This window comes from Cornus florida, unplaced genomic scaffold (genome assembly GCF_030987335.1).
Source record: "Cornus florida cultivar Cherokee Brave unplaced genomic scaffold, ASM3098733v1 CherokeeBrave_3.0.0_Hap2_Chr03, whole genome shotgun sequence".
Classification (NCBI taxonomy): Eukaryota; Viridiplantae; Streptophyta; class Magnoliopsida; order Cornales; family Cornaceae; genus Cornus; species Cornus florida.
In genome coordinates this window covers 17,094,612-17,111,173 of record NW_026775573.1, presented here as the reverse complement: position 1 = coordinate 17,111,173, position 16,562 = coordinate 17,094,612, and the positions used below count along the sequence as shown (strand labels likewise).

Sequence of the window (16,562 nt, the reverse complement as noted above, 5' to 3'; positions counted from 1 at the left end):
TGATAACATTTCTTCTAAAATTATATGCAGCATTGTTGTTGACTAATTTGGGACAACGGTTAAAAGTCATTATTTGTCTCTGTGCTGCTTTTGATTCAATTGACATGCTCTGCAATGATGTGCAGTCGTCTGCCCCCAAAATAAGTAAATTTACTGGAAGGCCTGGAAGTGATTCAAGCAGAGTACATTTGTTTACACAGAGATACTCCAATAGTGGAAGGCTAGTGATGGTAGCTGGTAGGTTAGAAAATTTGTTTCTGCTAAGATTCAAAGATTCCAAGGCCACCAAACTACCAATTTCACTGGGCATATTTCACGCTCATGAATTTCCTAGATTCATGGGGATTCGGAAATTCATGTTGATAATGGCAACGACCTAATTCATGTTCCAGGCTATAAATCAAGGACGAAAAGAAGCAATGTCACAGGGGTAAAGTTTGCCCCCGATATCAGGTATTTACTTCCAGACGTATCTCAGACGGATTGCTTGGTAGAATATGAAGCGCAGAAATCCACCTTTTCCTTTAAAGAGAAAAGGGGTGAACTTTAGGCTCTAGATACCCCATAGGTAAGGTAATAAGTGCTGCGAAGGACCAAGGAGACTATCAAACGTAGCGAGAAAGTAGGGAGCCGGAGGCTTCCTAAAAGTCATTCCATTAAGAGGCAATAACCCACTAGTCAACAAGTAAGATTGCCATCTCTATCATCGTCGTCTTACCAAAGATTCGTCCAGAGAATGGGACATAGAAAGACTTTAATTTGGTGAGGAAGAAAGTGAAATCTCAGGCTTTTGTCAAAATGGTTTGCCCCAGAAGTCATGTTGACAGGATCCAGCATTGGTCTTTGAGACAACGTGCTTGTGGCTGTAGCTTCTCCTTCCCCCGAGAGGGGGTCAAATCTAAAACAACAAACGCATATTGACCTTGCCTTGGATTAGTAGCCTGCCCGATTTACGGGAATGAGGTAGCAATGTTGGCCTTGCCTTATCTTGCAAGTCCGGGGTAGGAGGGGTCAGCTACAAAGCATTAGAGGTCTTCGGGAAGTGCTAAGTGATTTACGGTACGCATAATAGAAGAATAGGCATTAAGGTATGCCACAACAAACCCTTTCTTTAACATGGTGCTAAGCTAAACCCTTTCAAACGCTTGGGAAAACTGTCAATACTTTCTGAATTCTCTAAGCAAGTGGTATGTAGGGATTGTAGTAAATCCGGAATTCACTCTTTTATGCATCAAAAGATGCCCTAGGTCCTGAACCGCATTCTTCCTGAATGCCTTTTTTGATAGTGCCGACTCGAGAATACTTTGTTTATAGAGGGAAAAAAGCTATTTAACAAATCCTCCTCAGCACCCAAGTGAAGCCTTTCACCTTTGTTTCTTAAGCGAAGCCCGTACCAGCCCCTGCCAGGGAAGAACAGCAAGATGCTTAACACAGGCAAGTTGAACATTGTGAAGAAGCCCAAAAGAGGGTCAATTCACTCATTTCGGTGCTCTATTTGGCTAACGACTCTTGCTGAAGGGTTGGTATGAGTTTCCCGCATTATCTGATGTTTGGTAAGTTCTGTAATCTTTGAACATTCCCCAGTGTCAAGTGGATAGGGATTCCCAACCAGAATTACCAGATTTGGCACTGGGTACAGCATTTTAACACACAGGCTTAGCCTGGCGGACTTGTCCTTATCTAAGTCATTCTTGACTGCTTGAGGTTCTTACTTGGTTTAGGTATGGATTTGAGCTGGATTTCTTTCCGTCATCTTTGTTTGGTGCCCAAGGTACCTATTGTAAGTGTAAGGAAGACTTTCTCCGCGTAAGATCAGCCTCAGGCAATAAACCTATAGTGACTACTAGCTCCGGGACAAGGTCCATCTTCTCAAAGAGGTAGAGGAAATGCAATATGAGAAGTCGCTTGCCAATCAACAACAGGTAGCTAACAAAAGGAAACCACTTTGATCAAACACATATTCTATAGATTCCTTGAAATAAGGGGGGAATTCCCCAAAGCTGACACAAGGTGCATGGTGGCATCAAAGATTTGGGATTGTTTAGATACGCCCGCGGTCATGTCTCGAATGACTGGTTCCCATCTTTTCCGTCGATAACATTATTCCCTTCGCCTGACTTTAGAGAAGAAGATGTAATTTCATAGTCAATAGTAGCTGGGGCTCTCTCTGAAAAATCAGAAAAGGGTGAAATGAAGCCAGAGCCGCCTAGTCAGAGTGCTGGTAAGAACGACGTAGAAGGACTGAAAAATGAATAAATAGAATAGAAAACGGATCTGAAAGCTTTGCCCTTACCTCATAAGTTGCATATATTCAATAAAGCTCGACCATAAGGGGTAGGAAGGAAGGCAGCCTAGAATTCCTTCTAACTGTCAGAAGATGTGAATGAGCATGAGACTTGTAAGAATCGGTAGGTGCGGTTGGCCTCGTGATAGCTTCGAAAGTTGGTGTTCTGTCCCCCAACAAGCACTTCTTTCTTCATTCTCCTTTCCTTCACGCTTGAGGAGTGTCGATAATGCCTTCCAAGAGCATAGACTCTGAATGGCGATATAGATTTGTAATATATATATAGTTGGCGTTAAGAGAGTGACTCAGACAGGTTCTCTATTCAAAGAAGAGGAAGTTCAGATTTAGAATTTTGACTAGATGAGAATTTAATTGTGTATAGAAATCGAACCAACTGAGAAAAGCGCTACCTATACGCGAATTCTTTATCTCTTCTTACGGACAGGCTAAATCAAGCCTGGGAGGCCGGGTGAAGCAAGCAGAGTTTTGGTTTATAGGGTGGTACTCAAAGGTATACCTTATCTGTTGTGCTTTCTAAGAATGAAAGTAGTACTCTCTCTCTGTATGTTCCGTTATGCCCTGTATGTCTTACATTTCACAGATGCCTGATCCGACCGCCCCTTACGCTTCTGTTGATTCCATAAATATTGTTGATTTCTCTACTAAGGCTTCCCCATAACCACTCGCACAAACCTCGTGGGGGTCTTTTGGCTTATTAGTAGTTTCGCTCGACTACTTGCAAGGCTCGCGATCCAAATAGAACCTGTCGATAGGAATGAATGGGCTAGGTCCTGCTCTCTTGTCTTGGTCTTGTGGAAGTTTTCGGCTTTCTTTTTCTTACACGGCGTAGTACTTCCTTGCCGAACATGAATAAGACCTCGCAAGTGCCAGAGAAGAAAGAGGAAGAACATAAGACCATCCAGTGGACGTGCAAGCAAGAGTAATATGATGATCCGTGAAAGAACGAGTACGAAACTTTTCATTCTGACTCTTTATACGCCCATTTATTTAAAAAAGATACTATAAGTAAGGAGGATGGTACCTTATAGAATTTCACTATTTCTTTCCCTTTTAGAGTGTTGTGAAGGAGCTTGCCCATTCACCTATGAGGTTCAGCCCGCCCTTGATTCTAGAAGTCACCCAGGTGAAGTTGTAACCTGGCCGGGGAGAGACAATGCAACCGGCACCGGACGCAGACCAACTCGACCCCTTTGTTCCAGGCACTGCCCTAGCCGTCCTCCCCTCTTTTTTACTATCTTGCCTTTTTCCTTTTGAGAGAGAGGTAGGTCAGCTGTCGGAGGTTTCTCGGTCAACTAGCCGAACAACAAGAAGTCACGAGAGAACAAGTACATAGAGAAGCGCTTCTATTGTTCGATTTCCATCCTGTACCTTAGCACAGTGAACAACAACACAATATCGAGAAAGATTTGAAGATTTCGCTCCACCCCCACGTTCTTGTAGAGGTGAGGAGAGAGTTTCTTCTGTCAATAAAATAAGGCCCTTTAAACTTAAAGTTTCCCGCCCTTAAGAGCAGAACAAATGTAGGCAACAGCTGCCCCGTAAAACAAGAAGCAAGCTTTCTATGGAGGTTTTTGGAACATTCCCTTCAAAAGACTCTTTTCGCCGCGTGGACACGAACTGACACCATTACTACGTGAATATAATAGACTCAGTAATATGCTAGTGGTTTTGACAACTTACGGAGCTTGCCCAGGCTTGCCTTAATCCTATCATTATGCCCGGAACCCTTGCCCAGATGTTAGATTTTTCGCCTAAAGAACACCGCCGGTCCCATTCTGGAGAGGTTTTTCTATGCCCTACTTTGAACCTTTTAGTGATTAGACTAGGGCCACCATTATCTCACAGATTCCCCGGGCATGTAAGTCGTACGCGTGCTCACTATACATTCCATCTTGCATCACAAGTTTCTAATTCCCTTTAGACCATCACAAAAACGAAACACTTTTTGTCTGATAGAACAGCATTTTCTTTTCGGACGAGACGAGGAAGAACTCTAAGGGTGACTTTTATGTGCTGGTCATCCGCTCACTTGTCAGCCCAATACCATAGCATAGCTCGGTTATTTCCGAATTCTTTAGAACTTGCTACCTATAAAGTAGAAAGAGCCCCACTGCATACGTTCTATATTGAGATGAAAGAAAGTGTTTGGTAAGGTTCTGCTTCCATTTTTTTTAGTTATGACAGCTATACGAGAATGAACAAATAGATGATTCACAATGTTGTGCAAGGATATCCCGCGTAAATTACCACAGGATCAGAACCAAGGCTTCGGTCTGAGCCACTTAATGGAACGAACCATTAAAGCGATCGCTGAGCAAACACTTTTGAGTTTCTTTTCTTGCTGAAAAATCATTTGGCTTTACTTTTTCTAAGTTAAGGACGTATCAAACCTCTTTCTATGTTAGCTAGCTTGTCCTCCTGTGATCATGCCCTCCATTAAAGGAAGTGAAACTTTTCTTCACTTCAAATAGGGAGGAACTCACCTTTCACTAGTCATTCTTTGACCGGAGCCTTTCCCGCATATGTAGATGTCACTACAAAAAAAGAAAGGGATGCTTTAAGGCAGGTTTCTCTAAGGAATTTCGAACACAAGCTCCTCCGTAGAAACAGAACAAGCAAGCGCATATCAATAATAAAATCAAAGATGAGGAAATAATTGCATAAAATGTCCGTCAGAATTGTTCTCTCTTGTTTGATAGTACCCTACACACCAACAATCTCTCTATTTCATAAAGGTGCGCTACGATCAAATATCAATAGGTGCACAACTTCATCATTAAAATCCACTCCCATAACGGTAGCTACAAGTGGAATCATAGTCTCATTTCATTAATTGATTCTACATGTATCTAGCGAAATCAATATTTAGCAATACGGTAAGGCTTTAAAAAAAAAAAGCACCTCGTGACGAGTAAGGTAGAAAGGCGTGGCGGTACAGCGAGTGAAGAGGCTTTGTACTAGGACAAAGAGTTTTTTTTAAGTGATGAAAGCCAGACCCCTTGTTTCACACTGGTTGCTGCTCATTAGCATAGATCTTCAATAAGCTTTTCAGCATATTCTAACATAGAATAGTCTTTTAAATACTCGTCTTAGCTTTTTGCGTTGACAGCATAATCGACAGGCAGCTTGCCTTCTTCGAATGATTATAAGGACCAGGAAGTTGGGGAAGGTTTCTATTTTGTTGAAGTCGCTAACCCGGCTGGTTGAGGTAGTGATCTGAGAGAAAAGTTCTATGATTTCGAGAAATGGTCCCTTATCTAATTGTTTGCTTGGCCTTGAGCCGACGTTGACCGTTGCTCTACCCGATACGATACCCGATGCGATATACTCTACCCGCTCGCTCCTATGTATGAGAGTTAGGCTTTAGTGAATGAAGGGTGAGGCTCGGAAATGAAAAAAACTTAGGGCGACTGGTTCGTAAGGGCACCATCGACAAAGTCTTATTTTTCATTATAGTGTATAGGTGGTCCAATCTTGCGCCTATAACCATGGAGTCAAAAAGCATATTTGGTTTGGTTGGAATTGGCAAGCATGTCTTCAGCAACTGCTACTGCGACAGATGTAGGAATGCTTGATGCCAATATCTGAGTATCTTTGTATTGTAAGCGTGAAGACCACAACGCTAAACACTGTCTCAAAGACTAATGTGGGATCCTCTGTGTTAACACGGACTTATGGTATGGGGTAGACAATTTGACATGGTAGGGGTGTTGATACTAAGAGCTCATCAACATAGTCAATTCAATACGAAATTCTGACGTTAGGAGCTTAGGTTGCAGTTTCCATGCCAGTAGGTAGATTACATCGTTTCAGCAGATCCACTATTCTGACTCACTACTCATTAACCTACAGAGCTCTTGGGCTATACTTATAATTATATATATGAATTTTACTTCGAAATCCTCTTTCATCTGTTCGCTGGGAGGGAGGGAGTTGGAAGTTGGGCTAAAAACCCCGTGTTTTTGGCCTCAACCCCATTTTCATTAATATGACTCCGCGAAAACTTCAAAAAGTGTGATCTCATATAGAGCCCAAGCTCATGGCCCTGGTGGTGTTCTAAGATAGAAGCCAGGTTTGAGTCAGGGCACTTCTCGATCGAAGAGAGAGTGACAACTATAGGTTTAGGGTTGGAAAGCTTGTAATAGGAGATTCTTCAACAACAAGCTGATGGAACTCAAGTAAACTTGATAGCGGAATTGTTGATTTGAGAATGATGGGGAGAGAGTGTGATACCCCTCGGATCCGAGACACGGGTTGATCAGGCCCAGGCCCAAACCCGGGGAATATCTAACAATTAATATTTAATAATGAACACGGAATACAAAACGAATTAAGAGATGAAATTAAAGCTGAAAGGAACTAAAAATAGAATCAGCAAAATAATATAATTATTAAAATCCATCAAACCCAAACTCCAAAACTCCATCAATTTACAACTCGGGAATCCATCTCTAGTGGACCCCTATTAAGCATCCAAACGAAAAATAAAGCAACTGTAATAAGCATCTAGAAATAAACTATGGAGAGAATCCTACATCGTCGGAAGAGTGAATAGAGACCTCTGCTCAGCACGAACACGTCTAAGCCTGGAACTGTCGTGTACTTGAAAAATAGAAGTGGGTCAGGCCCACGCGTAAGTTCTATACTACTACAATCCAAACAGAGGCCCGATACGCATGTACATCCTAAACAATTTAACAATAGCTAATAGTCCGTAAGTGTATATATATATATCGTCACACTAAAGGACTCTCACTGGACTACAGGCCGGTCTCAACCTGAATAGAGGTAACATGCTAAAAACGCACACGAAGTAGGCATGTGTACCTAAACCTAAACAGGGTACACCTCTAACCATCGTATCCAGCTATGCATCTTAATGCATATACGCTCCCTAACCGTCGATCCTGAGACTCAAGCTCATATCGAGGTATCATAATAATATATTTAAAATCCATCCTGAATCCTAGTAGTGCCGCTCAACTAGTTGTTGCCATGACACTACAATCAATAGGACTTAACTTTTAGTTAATCCAATTCTTAATCCAGAGTCGGTAGGTTTTGGTTCTTTCAATCCAAACCGCCCTTAGTATACCACCGTCCTATACCGGTGTTTACTATCCAATCATCCAATAGTTGATAATATCAACAATTAAAGTAAACATCGACTAAATCCATACATCCCACACTTGATACCAACAGTAATAATGTAAGGATCGATAAGTAGAGTACAAGTATATACATAAACATGTTCAGTACATACAGTTCCATAAAATCTGGTGTACTATTAAGTTTAAATCTTAATAACATTCAACAGCCAGCAGTTAATATTACAGATCTCAAAGTAACTATCAACTAAGTTCATAACTCCAATAATTGACACAACTGAAATCATGGAAACATTAAGAACAGAAATACTGTAAGCATATAGACATATTTAATCTATAGTATTTCCTCAAAATCCAGTAATACTAAGTTGGTTTAATTCTTAATATTATTCCAGGTTGGTTTAATTCTTAGTATTATTCCACACCAACTCATTCAGAATAGTTATCATTCAGATACATGATCATGATATACAGTTAAGCATGTTACAATTATATCGTTCGTCTCAGAAGACTACTAATCTGAGAGTTAAACATTTCTAACTTTCCAATTCCTAAACATAGTGAAACTGTTTGATTAATTCCTCACGGTCCAAACTGTTTTAAGCCCTTAGACCACATCTGGAGCCTTAACCTAACCATATACATCCATTAGACCTTTCATATTAAATCCTGAACTCAACTGGAAACTTCAGAAGCAACCATTGCATGCAAAACTGACTGGAACAAAGAAAAAAAAAAAAAAAAATGCACCAAAGGAGACGTCTCCAAAAAGTGGAGCCGCCTCCTTTAGACCTTGGAGCCGGCTCCACTTTTTGGAGCCGCCTCCACATAAAAAGGGAGCCGGCTCTCTCCAAGGGAGAGCCGGCTCTCTCCCTCTCTGTCTCGTTTCTTCGCCCTCCGTCTCCGTTTTACGCCTCTGTTACTTCACCGTCACAATTTCCAGAGGCTGTAACCCAATCCCAGTACATTCCCAATCCATGCGTAAGTCCAGTTAACATTACATACATAGCTTTAAACAGAGATTTATGCAAGCAACCATCATGTTTTAATAGTTTTACAAAACATAAAAACATACAGATAAAGTTCAGTTTAAGCACGAACAGAGAATGGTTTAATTGATTCAATTAATCCTAAAACTGTTTAAGAATGCAAAGAACATGAAACCTAAGGGAGAGAGTGAGGATAGAACTTGCCTTACACCGACGTTCGTCCAAATCGTCCGACGAATCCTCTATTTACTTTCTGTTTTCCTCCCAGCCGTCTCTAAACTCTTTGTATCTTACTGTGGCGTAATATCCTTCTAAAAACCCTAGGCAGACACCCTAGAGGAGTATTTATAGGCCACATTAATCCTAGACTCTCTTAAACCCTAAGTGGATTTGCTCGGCCCATAGAGAAAACTAGGTTAAATGCACTGTCGGTTGTGAACTATGATTCTAATTTATAACCATCCATGTATAACCTTCCCTACAGCCACGTTAAAATAGAAACTAATTTAAACTAATAATGAAAACTATCAATTAATTCAAATGAAACAAATAACAACAATTAAAGCAAATAATTCCCACAACTAAACAATTAACCAGTAAAATTGCAAACAAACAGTTAAACAATAAATAAATAAAAACAATCAAAACAAATAAAACAGAGTTACAATTAAATCACAATTAATTAATGCCAACCAATTCATCATTTAAACAAAAAAAACTCAACTTAAACAATTAAATAAATTTCCAGGTCTATCCTTTTAAATTAGGGGTATTACAGAGAGCGTGTTGGAAATTGGAGATTGAGATCTTCCTTTCTATGGACTACGTAAAGGCAGCTAACCCGCTGTGACGTATTTCTTTAGATAGAGAGAATTCGAATCCATTCAATAAATGCAAGTGAAAACTCCTCTGTTAGCCCTAGTTTTGACTCTCTCTCCTCTTTCCAGTAGTCAGATGATCTCCGAATTACAGGTTAGTTTAGTGCAATGGAACAACTTCAACAGCCTGCCTTCCAGCTGCATAAGATTAGAATCGCCCCGCAGTACGTTGTGGACTTGTCCTTACTTGAATGAAGCAGAAGCCTGAGGCTGAGGTCAGAATCTTCGAGCAGAAGTTCGAGCGGATCAACTCCTTGGTTGGCTGATAGTTGAAAGTTTTAGAATTGGTATTTCGCTTTTTGGTTAGCGTGAAATCCTGATCCGAGCAAAGCTGAGCTTCAACGGTGGGATTAATTCCGAAAGTAATGATGACACTGGGTTCAGTTTCTCCTTTTTCCTCTGACCAACAAATTCAACCTGCTAGCTTTGTCTTTTGATCCGAGAGGTCGGTTTTTCTATTGAGACTTTGTTAACTGCCAACTGCCTCGAGCTAATGTTCAAATGAGCTACGGCGGCACTGAAGTAAGCCATAGGCATGAAGCATCCTAGAGCTGGCTATTGTTCCTTCCGAGCCAGGATCAAACTATGATTTAGAGTAGGGAAGCTTGGCTTTCCTCTACCTATACGGGTGATTCGTAGTAGTTCTCCTTCTATCTTCTCGAACAACCCCATCAAGAAAACATTGCAGTTATAGCAGGGGTTCCTTAGTCACAAGCCGCAGGAAATCAATCTTTTGGGGCAACCGCCCTTAGATAGGGCTAGAAAGTTGTTTCCAGCTATCTACAAGGTGCATTGAGGAGGTTTTTTTTTTTGAAACCGTACGGTGCTGTGTTAACAGGGACTCTTTCATAGACTCCGGCTCTCTTCTCTCGGCACTAAGGCAGGGAAGATCCTGGAAAGAACTCATTTTCTATTTCTCTTACGGAATAGTTGTTCAAGGGTACTTAGGGCATGGCACTACTGGCCGCTAGTTCCGACTAAGATAACTGATCGTTAAAGGGGATCGGGCGGGTTTCGAGCGAAGTCAACCAATCACAAGTAGGTTTTTTCAGGCAAGATTTGAACCGTAGATATATCGTTGAAATTCAATCTCATTCTCTTAATCCATCGTTGCGGCTTTCCGTTCAGAAGTTCAGCGCTTAAAACCCCTTGCCTTATGAAGACAAGCACCTGAGGACCTTCGCTTATTCAGTTCAGATCGTTCCAAACCTTCCTTACAAAGTTCCTCGACATCACATCCATCAGTAAACCCATGGAGCTCCCAGCTAATAGAGCCGAAAGGACTCGCTGGGGAGTCGGTAAATGGCGGGCTAAGATCTTATCCTAACTTGAACTCTTGGAGAGCCCTCTCAATGAATTGTGCAGTCTTGCTTGTTGAGATGGCATAAGCTCTATAGATGGGTCATAATATTCTTCTTTGGGATCTAGTTAGTCCTTAATCGAACCTTCTCACACGACCCACCAATATTGGAATCGTTTTCACAAAAAAAAGGAATGCACCTGTCTGATCGCTAACCAATTGTCGAAGACGAAATTAGGAGATGAATCACCAAAGTCTGCTAATTCGCTATCTATTTGTCTGCAGGGATGGCCGAGCGTCAACCCATCACTAAAGCGGAAAAGATGAGATATTCTGGGCATAGCATTACTGGCTCTAGCTCTTGGAACAACTGTCCGCTTGGTTCAACTCAATTTCTTTCAAAAGCCGCCTATATCTATATAGGGAGCGAAAGCCAGAGGCTTGGTCTTCTTTCGTTGAAAGCTTGATCTCCCTCCACAGGTAGAGACAATAAAGATTTACGTAAGGTTAGCCCTCTCTAGTCTAACAAGCGCGTACCAAGCCACTCGAGGGTAGGCCAAGCAAGCAAAACATCAATTGAAAGAGTAGTCCGTTGAAGAAAGAATGACCTCTTCCTAGTAAGGAAAGAGGCCTGTTATGAAAGATCAAGAGTTGTTGGCCCCAAGAGAGAACACAGCTACAAGAAGAAAGAAAAATGGAAATGGAGGATAAATATTAGGTTGAATGCTCTTTTCTCTACTCACACATGAGCTCAAACAAATGTGAAAGTCGAGATGTTTAACGAAGTCGCTGTGAAATGAAAAAGAAAGATCCAATTTCAATGAGATTTGCACTAATATAGAAGGGAGATATATAGAAATATCTATATACAATGCAAAAAGTAAAATTATGGTTAATTTCTCTCTTGCGTGTAAAGGCTAAATTCCAAGAAGAGCGTTTCAACTGCATCTGCGTCTGTGCTGCTTTTGATTCAATTGACATGCTCTGCAATGATGTGCAGTCGTCTGCCCCCAAAATACGTAAATTTACTGGAAGGCTTGGAAGTGATTCAAGCAGAGTACATTTGTTTACACAGAGATACTCCAGTAGTGGAAGGCTAGTGATGGTTGCTGGTAGGTTAGAAAATTTGTTTCTGCTAAGATTCAAAGATTCCAAAGACACCAAACTACCAATTTCACTGGGCACATTTGTTATATTGCAGTTTTCCATAGATAATTTCCTGATGCTACTTGACAATTGTAACGACGAAAAGCTTGATTCAGGTGGCGATCTTCGAAAAAATGCCGGCCACTCTAATTTAGAACAACCGGAAATATTGAAATGAGCGAGAGACTTCAACATGAAAATACTTTGGGGAATCTTCTTAAGATTCTTGCAATTATTCAGATCCAAGACAATAAGATCTTCGAGACGTTCAATAGATTGGTGGACTTCTACCAGCTTTGTACAATCAGTAAGCAACAATTTCTCAAGACCGGTGAGCCCCGTGAAGTCCAGAGTTTTCATCAAGAGATAGGAATGACTGAGATTGAGGTATTTCAATTTGCACAAAACCTGTTAGGAGCAGAAATAGACAATAAATTTTCAAGCATGTCATTGTATAAATTAAGTAGTTTGAAGCAGATGATTAAAAAAACAATAATATCAATCATCATACCTTTGTTCCTTTCCAAACTTGTTTGAGTTTACTATAGCTCAAGTCAATGGGAACCAGATTATCCATAATTAAGGTTCGTGGTATACATTCTAAAGAAAATCCTTTCCAAGACAGCCATACAAGTCTTTTAGAGAGATGTTTGTAACTTCCACTTACTTGGACATAATTGAAATGAAGCAATCTCAAGCTCTTCATCTTTGTAAATGCCTCCGCATTTACTTGTAACTCTTCTGATTCTGGCAAGTTCAGGACTAAGCCCAGAATATTCTCTGTCCCCTAATGACAATAACAGCTGTATAAATAAGTATATATGTGTGTGTGACATTGAATTGAAAATAAAGTCACATACCAGATTGTGAGACTTTCATGATGTCTATGGCATTTTTATAATGACAAGTTATGTAATTAATTTAGGCATTGGGCTCTTACCGTGTCATATCTTAGTAGATCAAGAATGTCTTTATGATACCACAATCTATTACGTTCGCCAGGCTTTGTAGGGGATTCTTGATAGACGATCTCTTTTGCCATGTCTTGAATCAGATCATGCATCATCAGTTGGTTATGCCGCCGATCGATTCTTACAATGCTTACAAGACAACGATCAGATAGAATGTCAATATCAATATCTGGGTAGAAATCGCAGTCTTTTAGTATTTTGATGGCCAAATCTTGGTCCATTCCAACAAAAAAACATGCAATATCCAGGAATAAACCCTTCTGTTTATCATCAAGTGAGTCAAAGCTCTGCCTCAGTATATCTTGAACTTTTGGATCAGGAATCTTTTTCAACTTCTCCAATTGAGCATGCCATTTAGGTACCGCTTTACCCGACAATAAAGAACCTAAAGTAGTAAGAAGTAAAGGAAGTCATTTTACATAACACACTACTGTGTCAGAGAGGCTCTCATAACCTTCTAGAGGACAGTCTCTTCTAAAGGCAAGGCAACTGAAGAGTTGAAGAGATTCCTCCTTATTCAACTCCTCAAGATTATACACATCATCCACTTGAAGTGACTTTATTGCAGACAAATCTCTAGTTGTTACTACGATTCTACTTCCGGGACGCAACCAATTACGATTTATAGCCAAAACACTCAATTGGCTGTCATTATCCACACCATCGAGAACAAGAAGAACCCTTCGACGCCATGCTCGACATTTTCTCACCTCAATTCCATGATCCCCGCATCTTATTTTCTCATTTTCATCATTTAGGAGATCTGACAGAAGTTGTTTTTGTAATTTAACAACATTGTCGATATCCCTAGAAGTTCGTCCAACATTATGAAGAAAGCTAGTCCTTTCAAATGGATGAAAACGATGTATGCGATTATACAGTACTTTAGCAATGGTAGTCTTACCAATTCCACCAATCCCCCATATGGCAACAATCCTAACATCATTACTAATACTATTTGACCCCAACGTTAGAAACTTAGTCACTTGTTCAACACTATGCTCTATTCCAACTTGATACTCTGGATCACTTAAGCCCGTAGGATTTAATTTTTCTGCCACTCCTCCAATAACGGACTTAATACACGTTGACTCACACCTATCCAATTTTTATTGTTAAGAAAAAACAAAAATTAAAAAATGAAATTAAGCAAATTTACATACGGAGAGGTGAAAATTCAAAATACAGAGACATCCAATGCGTTAAAATGCTTTTTTTGAAGAGAATAAAGAGATTTAAGTACCCGTTGGCCACATTTTGCAAGACATAACCGGACAAATTGCCAGCCTTTTCTAGAGCTAACCTCCAAATTTCCACCTTTTTCAAGTCAAACTCCTTTTTGTGACCGGCAAACGCTTCTGCATAACAACCGCTCTGTGATCGAACATCAGAAGGTTGGACGTCATAGAAGACGGGAATAACAATCTGATGGAGTGTCCTCTTGCAATCCATGATCTTGATAAGCTCGTCAAGGCACCATCTTGAGGACGCGTAGTTTTTCGAGAATACAATAACGGAAACCCTTGATTCCTTAATTACTTTCAACAATTCAGGACCAACTTCTTCACCTCTTGGAAGTTTAGTGTCATCACTGAATGTGTAAAAACCATGCTGATCCAAAGCAGCCAAGAGGTGACCAGTAAATGTCTTGCGAGTATCAAGGCCGCTGAAAGACAAGAAGACATCATAAACACAGGAAGCTGCCATTTTTAAAGCTCAAACAGTTTTGATCAAATCAAAGGAAATGAGAAGAGTGGAGTGGAGAGGAGAGGAGAGGAGAGGAAAGAAAAAGGAAAGGAAAGAAAAAGGTTGGGTTTTATGCTTGAGAGAGGGCATAGCTCTGACTTATATATAGATTTTTATTTTTCTTTATTTTTTTTAATTTATTTTTAACATTGCAAACACAACATCGGCAATTAGCAAGACATACAATCCTTAACTTCGAAGTCAAGAATATCCCCTGAAGATAAACATATATATCAGACAATGAGTTTCATATCCTATTTTAACAAACATCTATTAATTGAAAAGACTTCACATAATAAAAGTCTCACACGCACACTACACGTGTGGAGCCACTAATACTCGGTTTGGAAATTGGAATGTTTGCCCACTTGACTTCTTGGCCGGTAGCATCTCGAATCAACAAGAAATGTAAATGTTTTAAAATATCTCCCTCTCATAGAATAAGTAATTCTATTATAACACAAAGATTAGGGGTTATTTAGTAAAACTAAAAGTTGATTATTGAATATTTTGAAAGGTAAAATTTAACTGTTAAAATTTTAAGTAATAGCTTACATTAGGTGCACTGGTGGGATTAAATCATAGAATGAACTTATTATTGTACTGAACTTAGGAGCATGACAATAATAAACAAATATTTAAATGCAATATAAAACATAAAAGAAAGTGTGTCAAATTTAGATCAGCAAATACAAATAAAGATACTTACAAAATATTTGTTAAATTTGGTAAAACGACATTAATTAAAAGAGAACACAATTTATAATACAAAAGTAAATGTGATTTTCACTCATCGTAACAATTTCAAATACGAAATTGGATTCTTTTACTTGTAACTTCAATTCATCTTTTATGGTTGTAAAACAATAATTTTTTTTATAAGTATTTAGCTATTGCATGTTATGTATTGCACTATAATTTTTATTTTTTTTTAAATAATGTATTGCACTAAATAATCTCTTCAAAAACAAGAATTATTTTCCCTGATCATAACAATTTCAACTACTCTTCAAACACAAACTTGAATTCTCTTACAAGTAAATCCAATTCATCTCATCATATACTGTAGTATTACACATGTGTCAATTATATTGCTTAGATTATATTAATATTTTTTCTGTCTCAAAATAAGTGTCATATTCTTCTTTTTTGTCTGTACCAAAATAATAATTCACTTTTCTTTTTCAAATAATATATTTCACATTTTTTTTTATATATATCCTTTGAATTTAAAATTTCAAAATGTTAGATAATTTTTTATATTGCACTAAGGTTTCCTTTGTTTTGACGTTTATTTTTTAGGTAAAATATTTTTTTTATTTGTACTTTTCGATGGTTGATAAAGATTTGGGTCGAGTTTGATGTCGAGTCCTTCGGACTGGACGTATAAAATAACTTATTAAAAATTAATAAATAAATTATTTTGTAAAATTTTAATATATTTTTTTTTCGTAAATATTTTACAATAATCAAACATCAAAAAAATAAAAAAATATATTTAAAAAAAAATATTATACAGGAGCATAAATATTACTCTGTGTTGTCTTGATATCCACCAAGAAGATTGGGTCTATCCATTTGACTTGACATGTCAAAAACATTATGATAGCGTTGACGGACTTACCTCAGATCATAACTTCACGCGGTCATTTGGCAATAACGAAGAAAGAGGGTAGAAAGAAATAGGAAGAAAAGATTCCTTCACGCGGAAGATAGTGACTTAGCAGATAATACAATTACAATACTACCCTTTTAAAACGTATGAGGCTTTTATTAACACAGTCCGTTTAGGAATTCTTACCTCTTAACTTTTGGTGAAAGCAAAATTATAATTTTGAATTTTTCTAAAGTTGAAAGTGTTTTTTATTTTTGTAAAGAAAAAGGAAACATCTTCTATTTTTTCTAATTTTATTATTATTATTATTATTATGTTTGCTACGTTAACCATTTGGGGCATTGCTCATTCCAAATAGAAATTAGTATTATATACTTATGATACCTATTATTTGTAATATTCCAATGTTAATAATTAATATTTTTGATAGATTATATAATATTATATAATAGTGTGAATGAATTTTTTAGACAAAGAATTTATAATTATAATTATTTTTATTTA

General features: G+C 38.6%; 1 protein-coding gene across 1 annotated transcript; it reads right to left on the bottom strand.

Annotated features, from left to right (window-relative positions):
- Nucleotides 1-11,357: 11,357 nt before the first annotated feature.
- Nucleotides 11,358-14,404, bottom strand: LOC132301196 (disease resistance protein RPV1-like). The gene is made up of 5 exons (XM_059798471.1): nucleotides 13,941-14,404; nucleotides 13,152-13,795; nucleotides 12,667-13,082; nucleotides 12,394-12,513; nucleotides 11,358-12,134 (listed from the first exon to the last, which is right to left on the bottom strand). The coding sequence occupies exons 1-5, from the start codon at nucleotides 14,402-14,404 to the stop codon at nucleotides 11,358-11,360; spliced, it is 2,421 nt and encodes an 806-aa protein (XP_059654454.1).
- Between the last annotated feature and the right edge of the window lie 2,158 nt (nucleotides 14,405-16,562).

Bases quoted from the DNA above. Each gene is read 5' to 3' on its own strand.
- LOC132301196 (XM_059798471.1), bottom strand. From the start codon at position 14,404: ATGGCAGCTTCCTGTGTTTATGATGTCTTCTTGTCTTTCAGCGGCCTT. The intron at 13,796-13,940 runs GTACTTAAATCT...AAAATTGGATAG, and splicing joins TTGCAAAATGTGGCCAACGG to GTGTGAGTCAACGTGTATTA. The intron at 12,135-12,393 runs GTAAGTGGAAGT...TGCTCCTAACAG, and splicing joins TTCATTTCAATTATGTCCAA to GTTTTGTGCAAATTGAAATA.